General features: G+C 44.3%; 1 protein-coding gene across 1 annotated transcript in view; it reads right to left on the bottom strand.

The window, feature by feature from the left end:
* Positions 1-4,264: 4,264 nt before the first annotated feature.
* Positions 4,265-23,249, bottom strand: part of fam124a (family with sequence similarity 124 member A) — a 57,707-nt gene continuing 38,722 nt past the window's right edge. Inside the window, exon 4 of the mRNA XM_014165668.2 lies at positions 4,265-6,026. Within this exon, the coding sequence (XP_014021143.1) occupies positions 5,124-6,026 (903 nt within the window). The 3' untranslated portion in view covers positions 4,265-5,123. The remainder of the gene's footprint in view (positions 6,027-23,249) is intronic.

The following is a 23,249-nucleotide window of genomic DNA, read 5'->3' as shown; positions in this document are numbered from 1 at the left end:
TCTACCCTTACCACCTGGGGTCAGCCCGTCAGAAAGTCCAGGATCCAGTTGCAGAGGGAGGTGTTCAGTCCAAGGGTCCTGAGCTTGATGATGAACTTTGAGGGCACTATGGTGTTGAATGCTGAGCTGTAGTCGATGAACAGCATTCTCACATAGGCATTCCTCTTATCTAGGTGGGTGAGGGCAGTGTGGAGTGCAGTTGAGAGTGCATCATCTATGGATCTGTTGGTGCAGTATTCAAATTAGAGTGGGTCTCAAGGGTGTCTGGGATGATGGAGTTAATGTGTGCCATAACCAGCCTCTCAAAGCACTTCATGATTACAGAAGTGAATGATACAGGGTGGTAGTCATTGTGGCATAAAGCCTCAGAGTTCTTAGGAACAGGAATGATGGTGGGACTGGGACAAGGAGAGGTTGGAAATGACTGTGTATATATCTGCCAGCTGTTCTGAGCATGCTCTGAAAACACGCCCTGAAATACCGTCTGGCCATGAGGCTTTTACGAGTGTTGACCTGATTAAAAACCTTTCTCAGGTCGGTCTCGGAGAGCAAGATCACCAAGTCCTCTGGGTCAGCAGGGGCCCTCATGCACGGCTCTGTGTTGTTTTTTGTTGAAACATGCATAAAATGCATTGAGTTCGTCTGGTAGAGAGGCATCGTTGGGCAGGTCACAGCTGGGTCTTCCTTTCTAATCCGTAATGGACTGTAGACCCCTGCCACATGTGGCGGGTGTCAGAGCCTGTGTAATAGGATTCAACCTTGTTCCTATATTGTCCCTTTGCTTGATTGATGACTCTGCGGAGGTCGTAGCGGGTCTTCTTGTACTTGTTCCTGTCCTCAGCCATGTATCAAGGAAGGAAGGAAGGAAGGAAGGAAGGAAGGAAGGAAGGAAGGAAGGAAGGAAGGAAGGAAGGAAGGAAGGAAGGAAGGAAGGAAGGAAGGAAGGAAGGAAGGAAGGAAGAAGGAAGGAAGGAAGGAAGGAAGGAAAATTATTTTTTAAAGTATATCTTCAGGGCTAGACAATCTGCAATACTGCAGGTAGAGCAGGACAGGCTTGGAAGAGTTGAAATGCTTGGTGACTGATTGTTTTATCTATCTTAATCAAGTCCTGTGGTCTACGTGAGTTGGGCTGGTGGGCTGAACTCAGTGGCTGGTGGGCTGAATTCAGTGGCTGGTGGGCTGAACTCAGTGGCTGATTGAATTGATTGACGATTCAAGTGTTCATCATCAGAAGCATTTTTTTCCCTACTTGAATCAGTCTTGATTAAAACAGCCACAGGTGATGATTATGATTATAATGGCTTGCGGACACACGCACACACACACATAGAAACGCACCCACACAGAGAGAGAAACACCGCCCCTTCTTTGCGCGCTTTGAGGACAATACAGTGCCACGGCCCGCTGCCAAACACTGTGGGCTTTCCTTCTCTGTGACCGGCGTGAGTAAAACATTTGAACGTGTTAACCCTCGCAGGGCTAACGGCCAAGACGGCATCCCGCGTCCTCAGAAAATGCGCAGACAAGCTGGTTGGTGTGTGACATATTCAATCAATCCCTATTCCAGTCTGCTGTCCCCACATGCTTCAAGATGGCCACCATTGTTCCTGTTCCCAAGAAAGCTAAAGGTAACTGAACTAAATGACTATCGCCCTGTAGCACTCACTTCTGTCATTATGAAGTGCTTTGAGAGACTAGTCAAGGATCATATCACCTCCATCCTACCTGACACCCTAGACCCACTCCAATTTGCTTATCGACCCAATAGGTCCACAGACGACACAATCGCCATCACACTGCACACTGCCCTAACCCATCTGGACAAGAGGAATACCTATGTAAGAATGCTGTTCATTGACTATAGCTCAGCCTTCAACACCATAGTACCCTCCAAGTTCATCACTAAGCTTGAGACCCTGAGTCTCGACCCCGCCCTGTGCAACTGGGTCCTGGACTTTCTGACGGGCCGCCCCCAGGTGGTGAGTGTAGGAAACAACATCTCCACCCCGCTGATCCTCAACATTGGGGCCCCACAAGGGTGCGTTCTCAGCCCTCTCCTGTACTGCCTGTTCACCAATGACTGCGTGGCCATGCACGCCTCCAACTCATTCATCAAGTTTGCAGACGACACAACAGTAGTGGGCTTGATTACCAACAACGATGAAACAGCCTACAGGGAGGAGGTGAGGTCACTCGGAGTGTGGTGTCAGGAAAATAACCTCACACTCAACGTCAACAAAACAAAGGAGATGATCGTGGACTTCAGGAAACAGCACAGGGAGCACCCCCCTATCCACATTGACGGGACAGTAGTTGAGAAGGTGGAAAGTTAAGTTCTTCGGTGTACATATCACCGACAAACTGAAATGGTCCACCCACACAGACAGTGTGGTGAAGAAGGCACAACAGCGCCTCTTCAACCTCAGGAGGCTTGTTCCCGAAAACTGAGCTTGTCACCGAAAACACTCACAAACTTTTACAGATGCACAATCGAGAGCATCCTGTTGGGCTGTATCACCGCCTGGTACGGCAACTGCACCGCCCTCAACTGCAAGGCTCTCCAGAGGGTGGTGAGGTCTGCACAACGCATCACCGGGGGCAAACTACCTGGACTCCAGGACACCTACACCACCCGATGTCACAGGAAGGCCAAAAAGATCATCAAGGACAACAACCACACGAGCCACTGCCTGTTCACCCCGCTATCATCCAGAAGGCGAGGTCAGTACAGGTGCATCAGAGCTGGGACCGAGAGATTGAAAAACAGCTTCTATCTCAAGGCCATCAGACTGTTAAACAGTTATCACTAACACAGAGAGGCTGCTGCCAAAAATACAGACTTGAAGTCATTGGCCACTTTAATAAATGGATCACTAGTCACTTTAATAATGTTTACATATCTCGCATTACTCATCTCATATGTATATAATGTATACTGTATCCTACACTATCTATTCTTTACTATCTACTGCATCTTAGCCGCTCTGTCACTGCTCATCCATATATTTTATACTTATATGTTCTCATCTCATTCCTTTACTAGATTGTGTGTATTAGGTTTAGTTGTGGATTGTGTTAGATATTACCTGTTAGATACTGCTGCACTGTTGGATCTAGAAGCATAAGCATTTCACTACACTCACAATAACATCTGCTAACCATGTGTATGTGATGTGATTTGACACACACACACACACACACACACACACACACACACACACACACACACACACACACACACACACACACAGATATACAAACACACAATTAAAAAAATTAAACACACACACAGAAAGAAACAAACACACACAGAACCACACAAACAGAGACAAACAGAGACACACAGAACCACACACACACACACACACACACACACACACACACACACACACACACACACACACACACACACACACAGACAAACAGACCACACACACACACACACACACACACAAGAGACAAACAGAACCACACACACACACACACACACACACACACACACAAACACATACAGACAAACACAGACACACAGAACCACACACACACAGAACCACACACACACACACACAGAGACAAACACACCACACACACACACACACACACAGACAAACAGAACCACACACACACACACACACACAAACAGAGACACACAGAACCACACACACACACACACACACACACACACACACACACAGACAAACACAGACACACAGAACCACACACACACAGAACCACACACACACACACACAGAGACAAACACACACACACACACACACACACACACACACACACACACACACACACACACACACACACACACACACACACACAGAGACACACAGAACCACACACACAAAAATAACACACACAACAAAACCTGAGACAATGTATAACCTGAACCGTGGAACAATGGATTACACAATTCTCTTTTCTGATTGGCCAGTGATGACATCACCTCTGCAGAGCTCACGGAGACCTTGCCATGACGTCCACATGAAGAAAGGCAATGTGGGATTTCCTCTGTTCAGGCTCATCGGCCGCTTAAGGAGACTCACACCTGGTAAAGTCCTCACAGGGAAGACCGAGAGCCATACAGAGAACAGCCAACACTGAGAGCCAACATGTTGCAGTGTAATTTCAGCTAAAACAAGCCTTTGTCTTTAAGTCATACTGAGTGCGTGTTAAAACGACTCCTTCCCTTAATACAGTACAGGCTAGGTGTGTGTTATATCACCTTAAAGGGACCCTGTTCACATTCAATCATTCATTTAAAACATTTTTTTATTTTTATTAATTCATACATAATCTGATGTTTTAATCAATATTAAAAAAGTTTGGTGAACATAGAAATAATCAGTTAAAATCAAAAGCATTCCATATTACCGACTACAACTTTAAACTAGATTCTGTTTAGCCGTCAATTACAAAATCACCAGCAGAGGGACCCACTGCACCAAAAGTGTCAGAATCAGGGGTTCTTTTCTCCTTTGGTCTTTCCTCGATTCCTTGCATCCTCTCTCCTCAACTTCCTTTTCGCAAAACGGATTGGAGAAGATGGTCAAAGGGGAGTGACCTTGGACCTTCTCCTCCAATACCGTTGAGAAGGAGGTGAGGAGAGAGGAATCAAGGATAGATGAATTGAGATAGAGCCAGCAACTCCACTATCTTATAGCTGCCTGAGTGATAACATGAGTAGTGGGAAGTGGATACATACGGTTAGAACTATGTCCAATAGGTCTGCTTTCATAACATCTCTGTTTTAAATCTAATTTATGTCCAACAGGTCTGGTATCATAACATCTCTGTTTTAAATATTCTACTATGAGATATTTGAGTAGTCTGCAATGTGTTTTTAAGCCATCTCAGTAAGCGTTATGCATTTATACCACAACTTGATTAAATAACAAATAGCACAAACATCTAGTTAGAAAGTATATAGAAACACAAAGTGAGAAAGATTTCATGAAGAAGTTGAGTGAAGCGTCTGTCTACCGTCACTGTACTGTCCTCTGCACTGACTTAAACCAGCCCCCAGGTGGCAGAGCAGAACAGAGCTGTGTTGTCACTCAGTGTCCCTGTCCCTTCCTGCTGGCCGGCGTGTCTCTCTAGCGCCACTAACTGGTCAGATATAGAACTCCTGGTCGTCGTCCTCCACCCCGACCTCCTTGCCAGACCTGTTCTGAGACACCACCCCAATAATGCTGTTAGAGCTGTCCAATTGGCTGCGCGTGATGGGATCCCTCAGGGACGGCTGGCCACTCAGGGGCAAGAAAGCGCTGTTGGGGCGTGGCCGCTGCAGGGTGGAAGTTATGCTATTGGAGGAGGCCAGGCTGCTGGTTCTCATGGGAACAGGAGGGCGGCCTAGCGTTGACGCCTTGGGCTTGACGTTGGCGCGGGATGGGGAGGGGATTGGGTCCCGCGGAGGTGCAGAGAGAGGGCGTGGTGGCGTGGGTCTGCGGCTCCTAGAGTATGCAGACACTACCGACAGGTCAACAATGCTGCCCGCATCCACCTTTATCCCTGTGTCCACATCCGTCTCCTCCGCACCAATCAGAGCATCCACGTTGAGGCGGAAGGGCGGGACCAGGGAGGAGCCGAGGGAGTGGGAGTGGCTTCTGTGGTGGGCAGGGCTGGGTGAGGTTCCGGGGGAGGAGCCGGCAGAGCGGGAGCGAGAGCCAGTGAACCCTGCCAGGCTGGGCAGGGAGAACAGAGAGCGGGTTCGACCAGTCCTCCAGGATTTAGAGCGAGCCCCCATCTCCATTTCCTCCTCTTCACAGGCCAGGGAAAGGGAGGTTTGTGAGGCCTGGCTGGACCTGCTTTGGGTCTGGTTCTGGTTCTGTGGCAGGGTCCGGGTCCGGGACGCGTTACGGTGGCAGCGCCGGTTCCTGTAGGAGGCAGGCCCCCGGCCATATGTCCCCGCTGAGGGCAGAGTCATTGCTGGGTCAGTGGGCAGGGGCGAGGGGGCAGGGGAGGAGTCTCCTGGCTGGTCGATAGTATGTCTACGCTTGTAGCGTGCACACAGGACCTGCAGGAGAGAGAGAGAGAGAGGAGAGAGAGAGAGAGAGAGAGAGAGAGAGAGAGAGAGAGAGAGAGAGAGAGAGAGAGAGAGAGAGAGAGCATAACAGTGAAGACAGTAGTGTTACACACTCCACACTATAACACAAGTTGGTCAGATGTTGAAATATGCATTTATTATAATAAATATGAATATATAATATTCATATTTAAATATCTATTGCAATAATATCCTGATACTTCTGTTAGAACTTTTCAATGTTTATAAAAAAACAACAACAAAAAAACAACAGCTCTCGAAAATAATTTGTACATTTGCATACATTGAAGCCTATTTGAAAAAAACCAACAAAAGGTTGTGTTGAGACCTCAGAACGTTGATGTATGTTTGTAGCTCCAGTAAAGCACAGAGTTACAACCCAAGCTGTAGCCTGGCTACATTCCCAACAGAACAGGAAGAACAGGAGATGCTTCACCGTTAACCCCCTACTACTCTGTGTAGATCGTAAAAGTCATGAAATAAGAAGTCAAAAGGGGAAACAAAGGATGGAGGAAACTATTTTTGAAACTATTGCCTTACCCCCAGCCGCCCCATCCCATCCCATCCCTCCATCTCCTTAATTTATAAGTATTCAGACCCTTTGCTATGAGACTCGAAATTGAGCTCAGGTGCATCCTGTTTCTATTGATTATACTTGAGATGTTTCTACAACTGGATTGGAGTCCACCTGTGGTCAATTCAATTGATTGCACATGATTTGGAAAGGCACACATCTGTCTATATAAAGGTCCTACAGTTGACGGTGCATGTCAAAGCAAAAACCAAGTCATGAAGCTCCAAGACAGAATTGTGTCGAGGTACAGATCTGGGGAAGGGTACCAAAATATGTCTGCAGTGCTGAAGGTCCCCAAGAACACAGTGGCCTCCATCATTCTTAAATGGAAGAAGTTTGGAATCCCCAAGACACTTCCTAGAGGTGGCCGCCCGGCTAAACTGAGCACTCGGGGGAGAAAGGCATTGGTCAGGGAGGTGACTAAGAACCCGATGGTCACTCTGAGAGAGCTCCAGAGTTCCTCTGTGGAGATGGGAAAAACTTCCAGAAGGACAACCATCTCTGCAGCACTCCACCAACCAGATTAAAGCCAATCCTCAGTAAAAGGCACATGACAGCACGCTTGGAGTTGGCCAAAAGGCACCTAAAGGACTCTCAGAACATGAGAAATAAGGTTCTCTGGTCTGATGAAACCAAGATTGAACTCTTTGGCCTGAATGCCAAGCGTCACTTCTGGAGGAAACCTGGCACCATCCCAAGCATGGTGGTGGCAACATCATGCTGTGGGGATGTTTTCTGCGGCAGGGACTGGGAGACTAGTCAGGATCGAGGGAAAGATGAACGGAGCAAAGTACAGAGAGATTCTTCATGAAAACCTGCTCCAGAGCGCTCAGGACCTCAGACTGGGGCGAAGGTTCACCTTCCAACAGGACAACGACCCTAAGCACACAGCCAGGACAACGCAGGAGTAGATTCGAGACAAGCTTCTGAATTTCCTTGAGTGGCCCACCCAGAGCCCAGACTTGAACCCGATCGAACATCTCTGGAGAGACCTGAAAATAGCTGTGCAGCGACGCTCCCCATCCAACCTGACAGAGCTTGAGAGGATCTGCAGAGAAGAATGGGAGAAACAGGTGTGCCAAGCTTGTAGTGTCATACCCAAGAAGACTTGAGGCTGTAATCGCTGCCAAAGGTGCTTCAACAAAGTACTGAGTAAAGGGTCTGAATACTTATGTAAATGTGATATTTCAGTTTTACATTTTTAATACATTTGAAAAAATGTATAAAAAACGGTTTTTGTTTTGTCATTATGGGGTATTGTTTGTAGATTGATGAATGAAAAAAAAATGATTTAATTAATTTTAGAATAAGGCTGTAACAAAACAAAATGTGGAAAAAGTGAAGGGGTCTCAATACTTTCCGAAGGCGCAGTATGTCAGTTATCGTTTATTCCTCGTACCATTAGGTTTCTATTATTTCTCTTTATTTCTCTCTGCGTTGTTGATTTGAATCCCTCATACTAAACACCAATGGTATTCACTAAGTTGATGTTTTATACTTACGATAATGTTTTACACCTTTGTTAGTTAAAAAAAAATATATAATTGTATTTCTTTATTTGATATATTTCCAATGTGATAAGGCCAGAGATCATTAGACACCTGTGATAATCTGAAAGTACTCAAAAAGGCCAGTAGATGTCATCTGATAAAATTCCTGAAAAGATTCTGGTAGTTATCTGGTACTTAGAAAATATCCAGTAATATACCCGCCCTTTGCAGTAGTATACCCTCCCTTAGCAGTAGTATACCCTCCATTTGCAGTAGTATACCCTCCCTTTACAGTAGTATACCCTCCCTTTGCAGTAGTATACCCTCCCTTTGCAGTAGTATACCCTCCCTTTACAGTAGTATACCCTCCCTTTGCAGTAGTATACCCTCCCTTTACAGTAGTATACCCTCCCTTTGCAGTAGTATACCCTCCCTTTACAGTAGTATACCCTCCCTTTTCAGTAGTATACCCTCCATTTGCAGTAGTATACCCTCCCTTTACAGTAGTATACCCTCCCTTTACAGTAGTATACCCTCCCTTTACAGTAGTATACCCTCCCTTTGCAGTAGTATAACCTCCCTTTGCAGTAGTATACCCTCCCTTTGCAGTAGTATACCCTCCCTTAGCAGTAGTATACCCTCCCTTTGCAGTAGTATACCCTCCCTTTGCAGTAGTATACCCTCCCTTTGCAGTAGTATACCCTCCCTTTGCAGTAGTATACCCTCCCTTTGCAGTAGTATACCCTCCCTTTACAGTAGTATACCCTCCCTTTGCAGTAGTATACCCTCCCTTTGCAGTAGTATACCCTCCCTTTACAGTAGTATACCCTCCCTTTGCAGTAGTATACCCTCCCTTTGCAGTAGTATACCCTCCCTTTGCAGTAGTATACCCTCCCTTTACAGTAGTATACCCTCCCTTTGCAGTAGTATACCCTCCCTTTGCAGTAGTATACCCTCCCTTTGCAGTAGTATACCCTCCCTTTGCAGTAGTATACCCTCCCTTTGCAGTAGTATACCCTCCCTTTGCAGTAGTATACCCTCCCTTTGCAGTAGTATACCCTCCCTTTGCAGTAGTATACCCTCCCTTTACAGTAGTATACCCTCCCTTTGCAGTAGTATACCCTCCCTTTGCAGTAGTATACCCTCCCTTTACAGTAGTATACCCTCCCTTTACAGTAGTATACCCTCCCTTTGCAGTAGTATACCCTCCCTTTGCAGTAGTATACCCTCCCTTTGCAGTAGTATACCCTCCCTTTGCAGTAGTATACCCTCCCTTTGCAGTAGTATACCCTCCCTTTGCAGTAGTATACCCTCCCTTTGCAGTAGTATACCCTCCCTTTGCAGTAGTATACCCTCCCTTTGCAGTAGTATACCCTCCCTTTGCAGTAGTATACCCTCCCTTTGCAGTAGCATACCCTCCCTTTGCAGTAACATACCCTCCCTTTCCAAGCCAAACCTCACCTAAGTTTGTGATGTACAGTATGTGTATCAGTGTGTGTGAATGTGCACCTGTGATTGTGCCTTCGGAAAAAAGAAAAACGTCCTCACTTTGCCTTACCTTTACACACACACACACACACACACACACACACACACACACACACACACACACACACACACACACACACACACACACACACACACACACACACACACACACACACACACACACACATACACAAGTCTCTCTCTTTCTCTCTTGCTAACACACACACGCACACACACATGTTCTCACACGTTCTCTTACAGTGCCCTCCTTGTTCTGGGGTATCCGTTTTTGGAAGGGATTTCTGTCAGACGGGGTATTAGATAAGTGCTGCTGAAACTCAACAGGCGGATTAACATTGTCCCATTACTGAGACCCATGGGCTCTCATCCACTGTGTGTGTGTGTGTGTGTGTGTGTGTGTGTGTGTGAGTGTGTGCTCCTATCCACTCAGAAAGGCATGGCCAGGAAGGAGTTAACTGAACATGACAATCACTAAACACACTCACATACTCATTAATGATAAAACGTATTAAAGTCTCAGCCGGTAAGATTTAAGACATCTGTTTGACCCAGGTCTGCCCTCAATAATCCCCAGCTGTAGGGAGGTATACATATCAAATATATATTGTTGAGGTGCACAGCAGATTTGTTAATCCACTTATTAATCAATGGTAGTGGCTGTGTTGTAACTTGGTAGTTTATCAATTCAGTAGTGTTCAGACCAGGGTTGTGTTCATTAGGGCATAAAAGGTTTAGCTACGAAAAACAAGCGTTTCTCATTGGTCATGTTCAGGACAGGTGGAACCTTTGTAGTAGCTCTTCAGTCTGTTTCTTCAGTTTCGTGCCAATATACAGCAATATACAGCAATATACCACAATATACCACAAAATACAGCAATATACCACAATATACAGCAATATAGATACAGCAATATACAGCAATATACCACAATATACCGCAATATACAGCAATATACAGCAATATACCACAATATACCACAATATACAGCAATATAAAGCAATATACAGCAATATACCACAATATACAGCAATATACAGCAATATACAGCAATATACCACAATATCAAATCAAATTTCAAATGAAATATATTTATATAGCCCTTCTTACATCAGCTGATATCTCAAAGTGCTGTACAGAAACCCAGCCTAAAACCCCAAACAGCAAGCAATATACAGCAATATACAGCAATATACCACAATATACAGCAATATACCACAATATACCACAATATACTGCAATATACAGCAATATACCGCAATATACAGCAATATACAGCAATATACCGCAATATACCGCAATATACAGCAATATACCACAATATACAGCAATATGCAGCAATATACAGCAATATACCACAATATACCACAATATACAGCAATATACCACAATATACAGCAATATACAGCAATATACAGCAATATACCACAATATACAGCAATATACCACAATATACAGCAATATACAGCAATATACCACAATATACAGCCAGCTCTGCAGTAGGAAGTGTCTGCTAGTGGTCAGGTCAGATAGCGTGGTTAATGTGTGAGCAGTAACCTGTTGTTCATCTATGGCAGTAGTTCTCAAAGTGGGGGTCACAATCTACACACAACACCACATAATGACAAAGCAAAATGCAGGTTTTTTGAAATTTTTGCAAATGTATAAAAAATACAAAAACTGAAATATCAAATTTAAGTAAGTATTCAGAACCTTTCCTCAGTACTTTGGCAGCGATTACAGACTTGAGTATTCTTGGGTATGGCACACCTGTATTTGGGGAGTTTCTCCCATTCTTCTCTGCAGATCCTCTCAAGCTCTGTCAGGTTGGATGGGGAGCGTCGCTGCAAAAGCTATTTTCAGGTCTCTCCAGAGATGTTTGATCGGGTTCAAGTCCGGGCTCTGGCTGGGCCACTCATAGACTTTCAGAGACTTGTCCTGAAGCCACTCCTGCGTTGTCTTGGCTGTGTGCTTAGGGTTGTTGTCCTGTTGGAAGGTGAACCTTCGCCCCAGTCTGAGGTCCTGAGTGCTCTGGAGCAGGTTTTTGTCAAAGGATCTCTCTGTACTCTGCTCCATTCATCTTTCCCTCGATCCTGACTAGTCTCCCAGTCCCTGCCGCTGAAATAAATCCCCACAGCATGATCTTGCAACCACCATGCTTCACCGTAGGGATGGCGCCAGGTTTCCTCCAGATGTGACGCTTTGCATTCAGGCCAAAGAGTTCAATCTTGGTTTCATTAAACCAGAGAATCTTGTGTCTCATGATCTGAGAGTCTTTTGGTACCTTTTACTGAGAAGTGGCTTCCGTCTGGTCACTCTACCTTAAAGGCCTGATTAGTGGAGTGCTGCAGAGATGGTTGTCCTTCTGGAAGGTTCTCCCATCTCCACAGAGGAACTCTGGAGCTCTGTCAGAGTGACCATCAGGTTCTTGGTCACCTCCCTGACCAAGGCCCTTCTCTCCCGATTGTTCAGTTTGGCTGGGCGGCCAGCTCTAGGAAGAGTCTTGGTAGTTCCAAACTTCCTTCGACCTCATGGTTTGGTTTTTGGTGTGACATTTACTGTCAACTGTGGGACCTTATATAGACAGGTGTGTGCCTTTCCAAATCATGTCCAATCAATTGAATTTACTACAGGTGGACTCCAATCAAGTTGTAGAAACATCTGAAGGACGATCAATGGAAACAGGGTGGACCTGAGCTCAATTTTGAGTCTTATTGCATAGCAAAGGGTCTGAATACTAATGTAAATAAGGTATTTCTGTTTTTAATTTTTAATACATTTGCAAAAAAATTTAAAAACCTTTTTTCGCTTTATCATTATGGGGTGTTGTGTGTAGATTGATGAGGAAAATGTATTTAATCCATTTTAGAATAAGGCTGTAACGCAACAAAATGTGGTGAAAGAGAAGGGCTCAGAATACTTCCCCAACATTCTGTATATATTTTCTTCATACATATTTTAATAGGCTACACATAGCCTGCCATTTGTTTTTCATAGTTATACCATTGATCTGGTCAATAACTTAGGCCTACGCCATTACACAAAACTCTTGTCTCAAAAACATCTCATCTGCACTTCAGAACCCAGAATATTGCACTGGCATGCAAAGGCATGTGAACATATCCAGATTAGTAACCAGAAAGGACTTGTTTAAATTTTTCTTCTGTTTTGCCCTCGCGAAAACTGAGTAGCCTACGCTCTCACGTTCATATTATCCATATAAAATATAGTTTAACAATCTGCTGCGGATGAGCGCATCTTTGCCAGAACAATAGGCTAACTGGTGATTTCATTGATCGTGTTCATGTATCAGATAGGCCCAGTTTGGGTGGATTAATGACATACCTCAGTGGTGGGTAAGCCTACTGCCTATATGTCTAAAGATAGCTGTAACATTGTACTGCCTTCAATACATTATGGGACAAAGATGTACAGATGTAGAATCTTAATTTGATCACTCCTTTTTTGCTGAAAATGTTCCTGTACAGCAGGAAATGCAAACTTGTAGTGTATACGAGGTTTAAAAAGGCTTCTAAAGTTTGTAATTTCCGCTTTAAAATGTAAATCTTGATTTGTCCTAACGAAAAATGTATCAACCCCTACAAAACATGTACATTAATTATAATCCACATAACAATTCACATTTCCTTTTGCTGCAGGATCATTTCCCTGCTGTAGCAAACTGGATCAAATTAAGATCCTACATCTGTAACATATTCTGGCGAATGAATTCGGATATTTGTGAGGAAGAAAAAGGATACAGACAGATCATGCTTTCCATCCGATCCTGAAACCTGTGCTGCATACAGGTAGGCCGTATGACCCTGCCGCATACAGGTAGGCCATATGATCCTGGTGCATACAGGTAGGCCGTTATGATCCTGCTCGCTCTGAAAACTCCAGAGAAGTGACATGATATCCCTAGTTGATATTGACTGCTAACATGAATAACACTCAGCTCAAAATGCAGGTGTAAAAGAGTCTCTTTCTGTATCTTGCGTTAGAAAAATGTCTCACCGTTTATGGCAGTAATGAGAGGCTACATTTGTGCAGTGATTGTGTGTGCGTGTTCGCATGTACACAGCATCACTTTCGGCATCAAGTGTGCAACACGCACGCACGCACGCACGCACGCACGCACGCACGCACGCAACACACACACACACACACACACACACACACACACACACACACACACACACAGGGTCAGTTGTGTGTGACCCGGATTAGCCCAGATCAAATCAGACAGCGAGAGAGAGGCTCTGATCATCTCCACGACAACAGCCTCATTATCCAGCACCCCCTGCTGTGGCCGTCCACTCAGAAAGTTAAGCGCTCTTTGGGTCACGTGACTTGTGTGTTCACTCGCAACCCTTTGCAAGACACACACACTCACTCGTAAAAGTTCACAAACACACTCAGGGACACAACACACACACACGCACGCACGCACGCACGCACGCACACACACAGCCCTGTCTCTTCCTCTGGTTCCCCTCAAGTATCATTACACAGTAAATCACATCCTCCACAGTAGACAATGTTACTTAGTACCTCTGCGTCTCTGCTTCTGTTTCATGTGTGGGAGAGATGACTAGAAATATGGCTCTCTGCTACTCAATCAGGAGAGAGAGAAGGAGAGAGCGAGAGAGGAGGGGAAAGGGAGAAACAGACAGACAGAGAGAGAGAGAGAGAAACAGAGAGAGGAAGAGCGATGGAATGAGAGACAAAGGATAGAGAGAGAAACAGAGAGAGAGGAAGAGCGATGGAATGAGAGACAAAGGATAGAGAGAGAAACAGAGAGAGAGGAAGAGCGATGGAATGAGAGACAAAGGATAGAGAGAGAAACAGAGAGGACGAAGAGTTGAAGGGATGACAGGAGAGTAAGAGGATGAGAGGCACTGTACACAGAAGGATGAGAGAGAGAGAGAGAGAGAGAGAGAGAGAGAGAAAGAGAAACAGAGCGAGAGAGAAACAGAGAGAGAGAGAGAGTGTGAGAGAGAGAGAGAGAGAAACAGAGAGAGAAACAGAGAGAGAGAGAGGGAGAGAGAGAGAGAGGTGTTCAGTGAGGTGTGGAGGGAGGAAACACTGGGGCTTTGTCACACTCACTCACTCACTCACTCACTCACTCACTCACTCACTCACTCACTCACTCACTCACTCACTCACTCACTCACTCACTCACTCACTCACTCACTCACTCCACGCATACACACATATATACACACACATACACAGCTAGTTCCAGGCGATATCACAAGGAGAGGAAACAGGCAACACGGTACTGTATGGGCAGCTAGCTTAACGAGGCATCCGCTTAAAGGCCCAGTGCAGCCAAAAACGTGATTTTTACACTATGAGGTTGGAATAATACTGTGACATTTAGAAAATAATGATAATTCCCTTTTAGTGTAAGAGCTATTTGAAAAGACCGCCTGAAATTACAACCTGTTTTAGAGTTTTGGCCTGCCTGGTGACATCACTAGGTGGTAAATGAGTTAATAGACCAATAATAGAGTTCTCATCCTCTCTGCCAATAACAGCTACTTTTCCATTTTATCCCTCCCCATTCAGACCACTCCCAGACAGTGCTAGCAAAAAAATGTTGCTTGAGAAATTGCCGTTTGCTAAGAAGCAGTTAAAAAAAAAAACATGTTTTACCATTTGAATTGAAGACAATCACAGTAAGGTACTTAACTGTTACCCAGAAAAAAAAATGTGATATTGAGATCAAAACGGCTGCACAGGAACTTTACCAAGCCACTCATTACAACAAAGCATCCTCTTAACAAGCCATTTGCTTAACGAGGCATGCTTTTTAATTGGCTGTTACAGTAAACTCTAAACCCTGATTATCACAAAGAAAAGTCATGACAATAGACAGAAGCAACGTTTTACATTTGAATCATGATTATCTGTGAAAATTAACTTTTGGAAAATGATCAAGTGTCATGCTGCTCCGTCCAGATATCCCATGGTGGTCTCATGGAAAACTGTGGCAGCATCTGAAATGGCACCCTATTCCCTATATAGTGCACCCTATTCTCTATAAGGCCCCTGGTCAAAAGCAGTGCACTGCATAGTGAATAGGGTGCCATTTCAGACGCAGGACATGCCTGTGGAAAAAGTCCACGCTACTTCGTTCCCTGCCTGGGTTGTTTGGCTGGAAAGCAGGATGGGATGGGACGGAATGGGATGGAATGGCATGAGAAAAGCAACATGGAGAGGCCATCAGACAAGAGAGGCGGAGATGTGTGTGTGGGGGAAGGTGGAAGAGCAGTGGGGATTGGATACAGTCTGTCAGTCAGATTTCAGAAGAATTACAGTAGGGAGGCTAGAGTTCCATGCTGTCAATCATACCACTCACTCCATCCAGAAATAAACTGTAGTCCTGGAGATATCGTAGATTTGGATTGGATAGATGGAGGTGGAAAAAGTGGAACTAGATACTACCATACTATTGATATGTCTATTTTGTTGATATATTTCCAATCCTTTACAGATCTACTGTATCTACTGTATGGGCTCAGTTTACATTTCTGACGTTAAGCAAGCAGCCCATTTTCTGACGTTAAAGTGGAGTTTACACAGGCAGTCCATTTTCTGACGTTAAAGTGGAGTTTACACAGGCAGTCCATTTTCTGACGTTAAAGTGGAGTTTACACAGGCAGCCCATTTTCTGACGTTAAGTGGAGTTTACACCAGTTCTGCCATTTTGTGTGGTGTTTTTGCGTTGATCGTAACTCTTTTTGTCCGTAATGTTTCCACCATCGTTTCCTACGATCGAAAACAGCTATTGGACATCAGAACAGCCTATCACTAACCTCGATTTGGACAACGACGATGATGAGGCAGCCTATAGGGAGGAGGTCAGAGAGCTGGCAGTGATGTGCCAGGACAACAACCTCTCCCTCAACGTCAGCAAGACCAAAGAGCCGATTGTGGACAACAGGAAACGGAGAGGCGAGAGCTTCAAGTTCTTGGGAGTCCACATCACACCCACACAGTTGTGGAAGGGGGTACGTCAGAGCCTCTTCCCACTCAGGAGGCTTAAAAGATTTGGCATGGGCCCTCAAATGCTCAGTAAGTTCTACACCTGCACCACTGAGAGCATCTTGACTGGCTGCATCACTGCTTGGTACTGCAACTGCAAGGCATCCGACCTCAAGGCGCTACATCACTGGGGCTGAGCCGCCTGCTATCCAGGACCTCTATACCAGGCGGTGTCAGAGGAAGGCCCTAAAAATTGTCAAAGACTCCAGCCACCCAAGTCTTAAATTGTTCACTCTGCTACCGCATGGCAAGCGGTACTAGTGTCCTAAGTCTGGAACCAACAGGACCCTGAACAGATTCTACCCCCAAGCCATGAGACCGCTAAACAAGACTGTTAAACAAGACGGTTAAACAAGACGGTTAAACAAGACTGTTAAACAAGACTGTTAAACAAGACGGTTAAACAAGACGGTTAAACAAGACGGTTAAACAAGACGGTTAAACAAGACGGTTAAACAATACTGCTAAACAGCTAATCAAATGGCTACCTAGAGTACCTGCACTAACTTTCTAACTCTACCCACACACACACACACACACACACACACACACACACACACACACACACACACACACACACACACACACACACACACACACACACACACACACACACACACACACACACACACACACACACACACACACCCTCACCACATACGCTGCTGTTACTGTCTATTATCTATCCTGTTGTCTAGTCACTTTACCCCTACCTACAGTATACTGCTGCTACTGTCTATTATCTATCCTTTACCCCTACCTACAGTATACTGCTGTTAGTCTATTATCTATCCTTTACCCCTACCTACAGTATACTGCTGTTACTGTCTATTATCTATCCTTTACCCCTACCTACAGTATACTGCTGTTAGTCTATTATCTATCCTTTACCCCTACCTACAGTATACTGCTGTTACTGTCTATTATCTATCCTTTACCCCTACCTACAGTTAACTGCTGTTACTGTCTATTATCTATCCTGTTGTCTAGTCACTTTACCCCTACCTATATGTGCATAGCTACTGTACCTCACTTACCTGGTACCCCTGCATATCGACTTAGTACTGGTAGTCCCTGTATGTAGTCATGTTACTTTACTCGTTATTTTTATTCGTTATTCACTGTGTATTTATTCCTCATGTCACAGTTTTTATATATATATATATTTTTTTAAAATCTTTATCTTTAACTCTGCATTGTTGGAAAAGGACCCATAAGTAAGCATTTCACTATTAGTCTACAAACCTGTTGTTTACATGTGTAGACGATTGATTTTAATCTTTTGCCCCCACTATCGGCAAAAGATCTGATTGTCAAATGACGAATTAGTGGCAAAGGATCAGAATGTGACTGCCTGTATGAATGAGGCCACACAGCAAATTCGCCAGTGTTAACTTGTTTCAGTGTAGCATTTCTAGTGTTGATTTTACACTCCTTGGTGTAAAAGAACCCCAGGGTTAATAACCAGAGGTGAGTTTGATTGTATCAGTTTTACTTTGTGGAGAGTAAAATGTTCCCATAAAAAAAACCACACCCATCATTATCATATTTCCCAGCATGCTCTACTGCAGGTAGATTTATTTTATAATCTGTGTTTTTTTGCATATACATTGATTGATTGGTTAATCTTACGCTACACAAAGATAAATAACTTTCTAAACTAATCCGATCAGTTAGTTAGATTTATTGCACCCATTACTGAAATAGTTGTTACATTTTAACAAAGTTCACAACACTGAATGAAAAAATGCCAACTGTTGGAGCGACTAACTCTAATAGTTGTAGTACTAATAGTTGTAGTACTAATAGTTGTAGTACTAATAGTTGTAGTACTGATAGTTGTAGTACTGATAGTTGTAGTACTAATAGTTGTAGTACTAATAGCTGTAGTACTAATAGTTGTAGTACTAATAGCTGTAGTATGAATAGATGTAGTATGAATAGTTGTAGTACTAATAGTTGTAGTACTAATAGGTGTAGTACTAATAGCTGTAGTATGAATAGATGTAGTATGAATAGTTGTAGTACTAATAGGTGTAGTACTAATAGTTGTAGTACTAACTCTGTCTGGATTCCAATAGGAATTACACATAATTTGGCCAGCTATCATAATGTGACTTGCATGCCTGATGTGGCCTGTAAACAATGAGTTTCAGGCCTCTGTATTAGCGCAAAGCTGGGGCTTAAAATAAGGCCTTATGAGATATGTAATGTATTGTCATTAAAAGGTCACAGGACTGAAAATGAATGAATTCAACAAACATGTCTCTGTCACAAATAAATACAGCCATGTGTGGTAATTCTACAATTCACTCAAGAAAGCACACTATGAAATTATATTGGAGATGTGGCTTTCAGTTAGTTCTTTTTGGCCACCTGTGAGTGGAAGAGCTATACCACTTTAAGTGGTCTATGGTTATCTTAATTAAAGTTTGAGCATGTCTGCTGCCAGTTCTGAAGTCTTTGTAATTTCTTACATAAGAGTATGTGACAATAAAGAGTGGTAAATAATATTGTGGTGTCCTTAACCCAACAGTGAGGGATACGGACCTCTTGACGTAATGGTTAAAAATGCTATATGAGGTGTTATTGCATAACACTAAAAGTGTTAATTCCCTAACACTGACAAAGTGTAAAAGCATCAGTACTAAGCACAGTGTTAACATAACACTGAAAAGTATGGACCCATATACAGTACACACTGCCCCAGTGTTAAATGTAATACTATAAGTGTTGATTCAACACGGAACAATTTTGTGTACACGGAGTGCCTTGGTGGTAGACTGGTGTTAGGGGATGTTTCCTCTCTGTGATGACAGGGTTGGGACCAGACTAGGGGTTAGGCTGTATAGCTAAAGGCTGTGGTACAGATCTGCTGTCCCCCTGGACACAGACAGACAGATGACTTCTCCAGCTGCTGGTGCGACTCATAAACTGACTATGCCTCTTTAGAGTATTCTGCTTTGGTCTGTCGCAGCTACACTGTACAGTGCATTAGGAAAGTATTCAGACCCCTTGACTGTTTCCACATGTTGTTACATTACTGTCTTATTCTAAAAATGGATTAAATAATTTTTTCCCCTTCATCAATCTACACATAATACCCCATTACGACAAAGCAACAACAAAAAATGTTTGTAAAAAAATAAAATGAAATGTCACATTTACATAAGTATTCAGAGCCTTTACTCAGTGCTTTGTTGAAGCACCTTTGGCAATGATTACAGCCTCACATCTTCTTGGGTATGGCACTACAAGATTGGCACACCTGTCTCTCCAGGGATGGTAGATCGGGTTCAAGTCCAGGCTCTGGGCCACTCAAGGACATTCAGAGACTTGTCCCGAAGCCACTGCGTGGTCTTGGCTGTGTGCTTAGGGTTGTTGTCCTGTTGGAAGGTGAACCTTCGCCCCAGTCTGAGGTGCTGGGCACTCTGGAGCAGGTTTTTATCAAGGATCTCTCTGTACTCTGCTTCGTTCATCTTTCCCTCGATCCTGACTAGTCTCCCAGTCCCTGCCGCTGAAAAACATCCCCACAGCATGATGTTGCCACCACCATGCTTCACCGTAAGGATAGTGCCAGGTTTCCTCCAGACGTGACGCTTGGCATTCAGGCCAAAGAGTTCAATATTGGTTTTATCAGACCAGAGAATATTGTTTGTCATGGTCTACGAGTCCTTTAGGTGCTTTTTTGGCAAACTCCAAGTGGGCTGTCATACTTTTTACTGAGGAGTGGCTTCCGTCTGGCCACTCCACCATAAAGGCCTGACTGCTGCAGAGATGGTTGTACTTCTAGAAGTTTCTCCCATCCCATTTCCACAGAGGAGCTCGGTAGCTCGTCAGAGTGACCATCGGATTCTTGGTAACCTCCCTGACCAAGGCCATTCTCCCCCATTTGCTCAGTTTGGCCAGGCCGTCAGCTCTAGGAAGAGTCTTGGTGGTTCCAAACTTCTTCCACTTAAGAATGATGGAGGGCATTGTGTTGTTGGGGACCTTTAATGCTGCAGACATTTTTTAGTACCCTTCCCCAGATCTGTGCCTCAACACAATCCTGTCTCGGAGCTCTACAGACAATTCCTTTGACCTCATGGCTTGGTTTTTGCTCTTAAATGCACTATCAACTGTGGGACCTTATATAGACAGGTGTGTGCGTTTCCAAATCATGTCCAATCAAATTAATTTACCACAGGTGGACTCCAATCAAGTTGTAGAAACATCTCAAGGATGATCAATGGAAAAAGGATGCACCTGAGCTCAATTTTGAGTCTCATAGCAAAGCATCTGAATACTTATAAATTAAGGTATGTTATAAGGAAAAGGGGGGGGACCAACTCCATATTAATACCCATGATTTTGGAATGAGATGTTCAACGAGCAGGTGTCCACAAACTGTTGGTCATGTAGTGTATGAACATATAGGTAGGGATAAAGTAACTAGGCAACAAGATAGATAATAAAATGTAGCAGCAGCGTATGTGATGAGTCAAAAGAGCAAAAAGGGTCAATGCAGATAGTTAAATAGTTAATTAATAGCTACCCAGACTAACTATTTAGCAGTCTTATGGTTGTGGGTAGAAGCTGTTCAGGGTCCTGTTGGTACTGCTTGCCGTGAGATATCAGAGAGAACAGTCTATGACTAGGGTTGCTGGAGTCTTTGACAATTTTTAGGGTCTTCCTCTGACACCACCTGGTATAGAGGCCCTGCATGGCAGGAAGCTTGGCCCTAGTGATGTACTGGGCCGCACGCACTACCCTCTGTTGAACCTTGTGGTCGGATGCCAAGCAGGTGCCATACAAACATACAAACAGGTGATGCAGCCAGCCAAGATGCTCTCAATGGTGCAGCAGTAGAACCTTGTAAGGATCTGAGGGCCCATGCCAAAGCTTTTCAGCCTCCTGAGGGGGAAGAGACATTGTCATGACTGTGTTGGTGTGTGTGGACCATGATAATCCCTTAGCGATGTGGACACTGAGGAACATGAATCTCTCGACCGGCTCCACTACAGGCATGTTAACGTTTCCTGTAGTCCACAATCAGCATAGTGTACCGCTCCTTGAACGTAGCAGCTCTAGTCTTTAGCTCAGTGCGGATTAATGATGCACTAATTAATGAAGCCGTTGACTGATGTGGTAAACTCCTCAATGTTATTGGATGAATCCCGTAATATATTCCAGTCTGTGATAGCGTAACAGTCCTGTAGCTTAGCATCCGCTTCATCGGACCACTTCAGTATTGAGCGTGTCACTGGTACTTCCTGTTTGAGTTTTTGCTTGTAAGCAGGAACCAGGATGATAGAGTTGTGGTCAGTTTTGCCGAAGGAAGATCTTTGTATACATCTCTGTGTGTGGAGTAACGTTGATCTAGAGTTTTTTCCCCAGGTGGCATGCTGGTAGAAATTAGGTTTCCCTGCATTAAAATTACTGGCCACTAGGAGTGCTGTCTCTAGAAGAGTATTTTGGCCTTATTCAGCTCGTTGAGTGCGGTCCTAGCGCCAGCATCGGTTTGTGGTGGTAAATAGACAGCTACGAAAAATATAGATGAACATTATCTGGGTAAATAGTATGGTCTACAGCTTATCATGAGATATTCTAACTCAGACGAGTAAAACCTCTAAACTTCCTGAACGTTAGAGATCGCAAGCCTGATTGCTGTAGACACACACATTGTCACACCCTCTTTCTCTTTATTGAGAAGTTACAATCCAGAATGTCTCTTATTGGTGTCACACCCTGATCTGTTTCACCTGTCTTTGTGCTCGTCTCCACCCCCCCTCCAGTTGTCGCCCATCTTCCCCATTATCCCCTGTGTATTTATACCTGTGTTCTCTGTTTGTCTGTTGCCAGTTCGTTTTGTTCGTCAAGCATACCAGCGGATTTCCCCTTGCTCCTGTCTTTCTCTTGTTCCTGTTTTATAGTTTTCCCGGTTTTGACCATTCTGCCTGCCCTGACCCCGAAGCCTGCCTGCCGTTCTGTACCATTGTCACACCACCCTGGATTATTGACCTCTGCCTGCCCTTGGCCTGTCGTTTTGCCTGCCCCCTGTTCTAGTAATAAACTTTTTTTTTTACTTCGACACTGTCTGCATCTGGGTCTTCTCCTGAAACGTGATACTTTTCCCCTTAACCTTACCCGAAGCTGCCGTTCGGTGTTGACGATGCATAGTAAAACCAGCTAGATGTATATTATCCATGTTTTTGTTCAGCCACGACTCTGAAAAAAACATAGGATATTACAGTTCTTCAGATCCCGTTTATAGGATAGTCTCAAACAGCGCTCATCCAGTTTATTCTCTAGTGATTTGTACGTCTGCCAATAGAACGGACGGTAAAGGCAGTTTTATTTACTCATAGTCTCGTCAGGGAGCCCGCTCGTGTGCGTCTCTTGCGCCGTCTCTTCCTCTCGAGTCCAGGGCCAGGTCCGGAATGAGCAGTACATCCACAGCTGCCGGCTCGTTGAAGTAGAAATCGTCATCCAAAATTGAGGTTAGTGATCACTGTTCTGATGTCCAGAAGCTGTTTTTTGGTCATAGGAAATGATTGTGGTGATTGTGGTGATATTATGTACAAAAAAAA

The sequence above is a fragment of the Salmo salar genome, chromosome ssa21, assembly GCF_905237065.1.
Source record: "Salmo salar chromosome ssa21, Ssal_v3.1, whole genome shotgun sequence".
In the NCBI taxonomy this organism is placed as follows: Eukaryota; Metazoa; Chordata; class Actinopteri; order Salmoniformes; family Salmonidae; genus Salmo; species Salmo salar.
The sequence above is the reverse complement of the archived record's forward strand: the minus strand, read 5'-3'. Positions and strand labels throughout refer to the sequence as shown.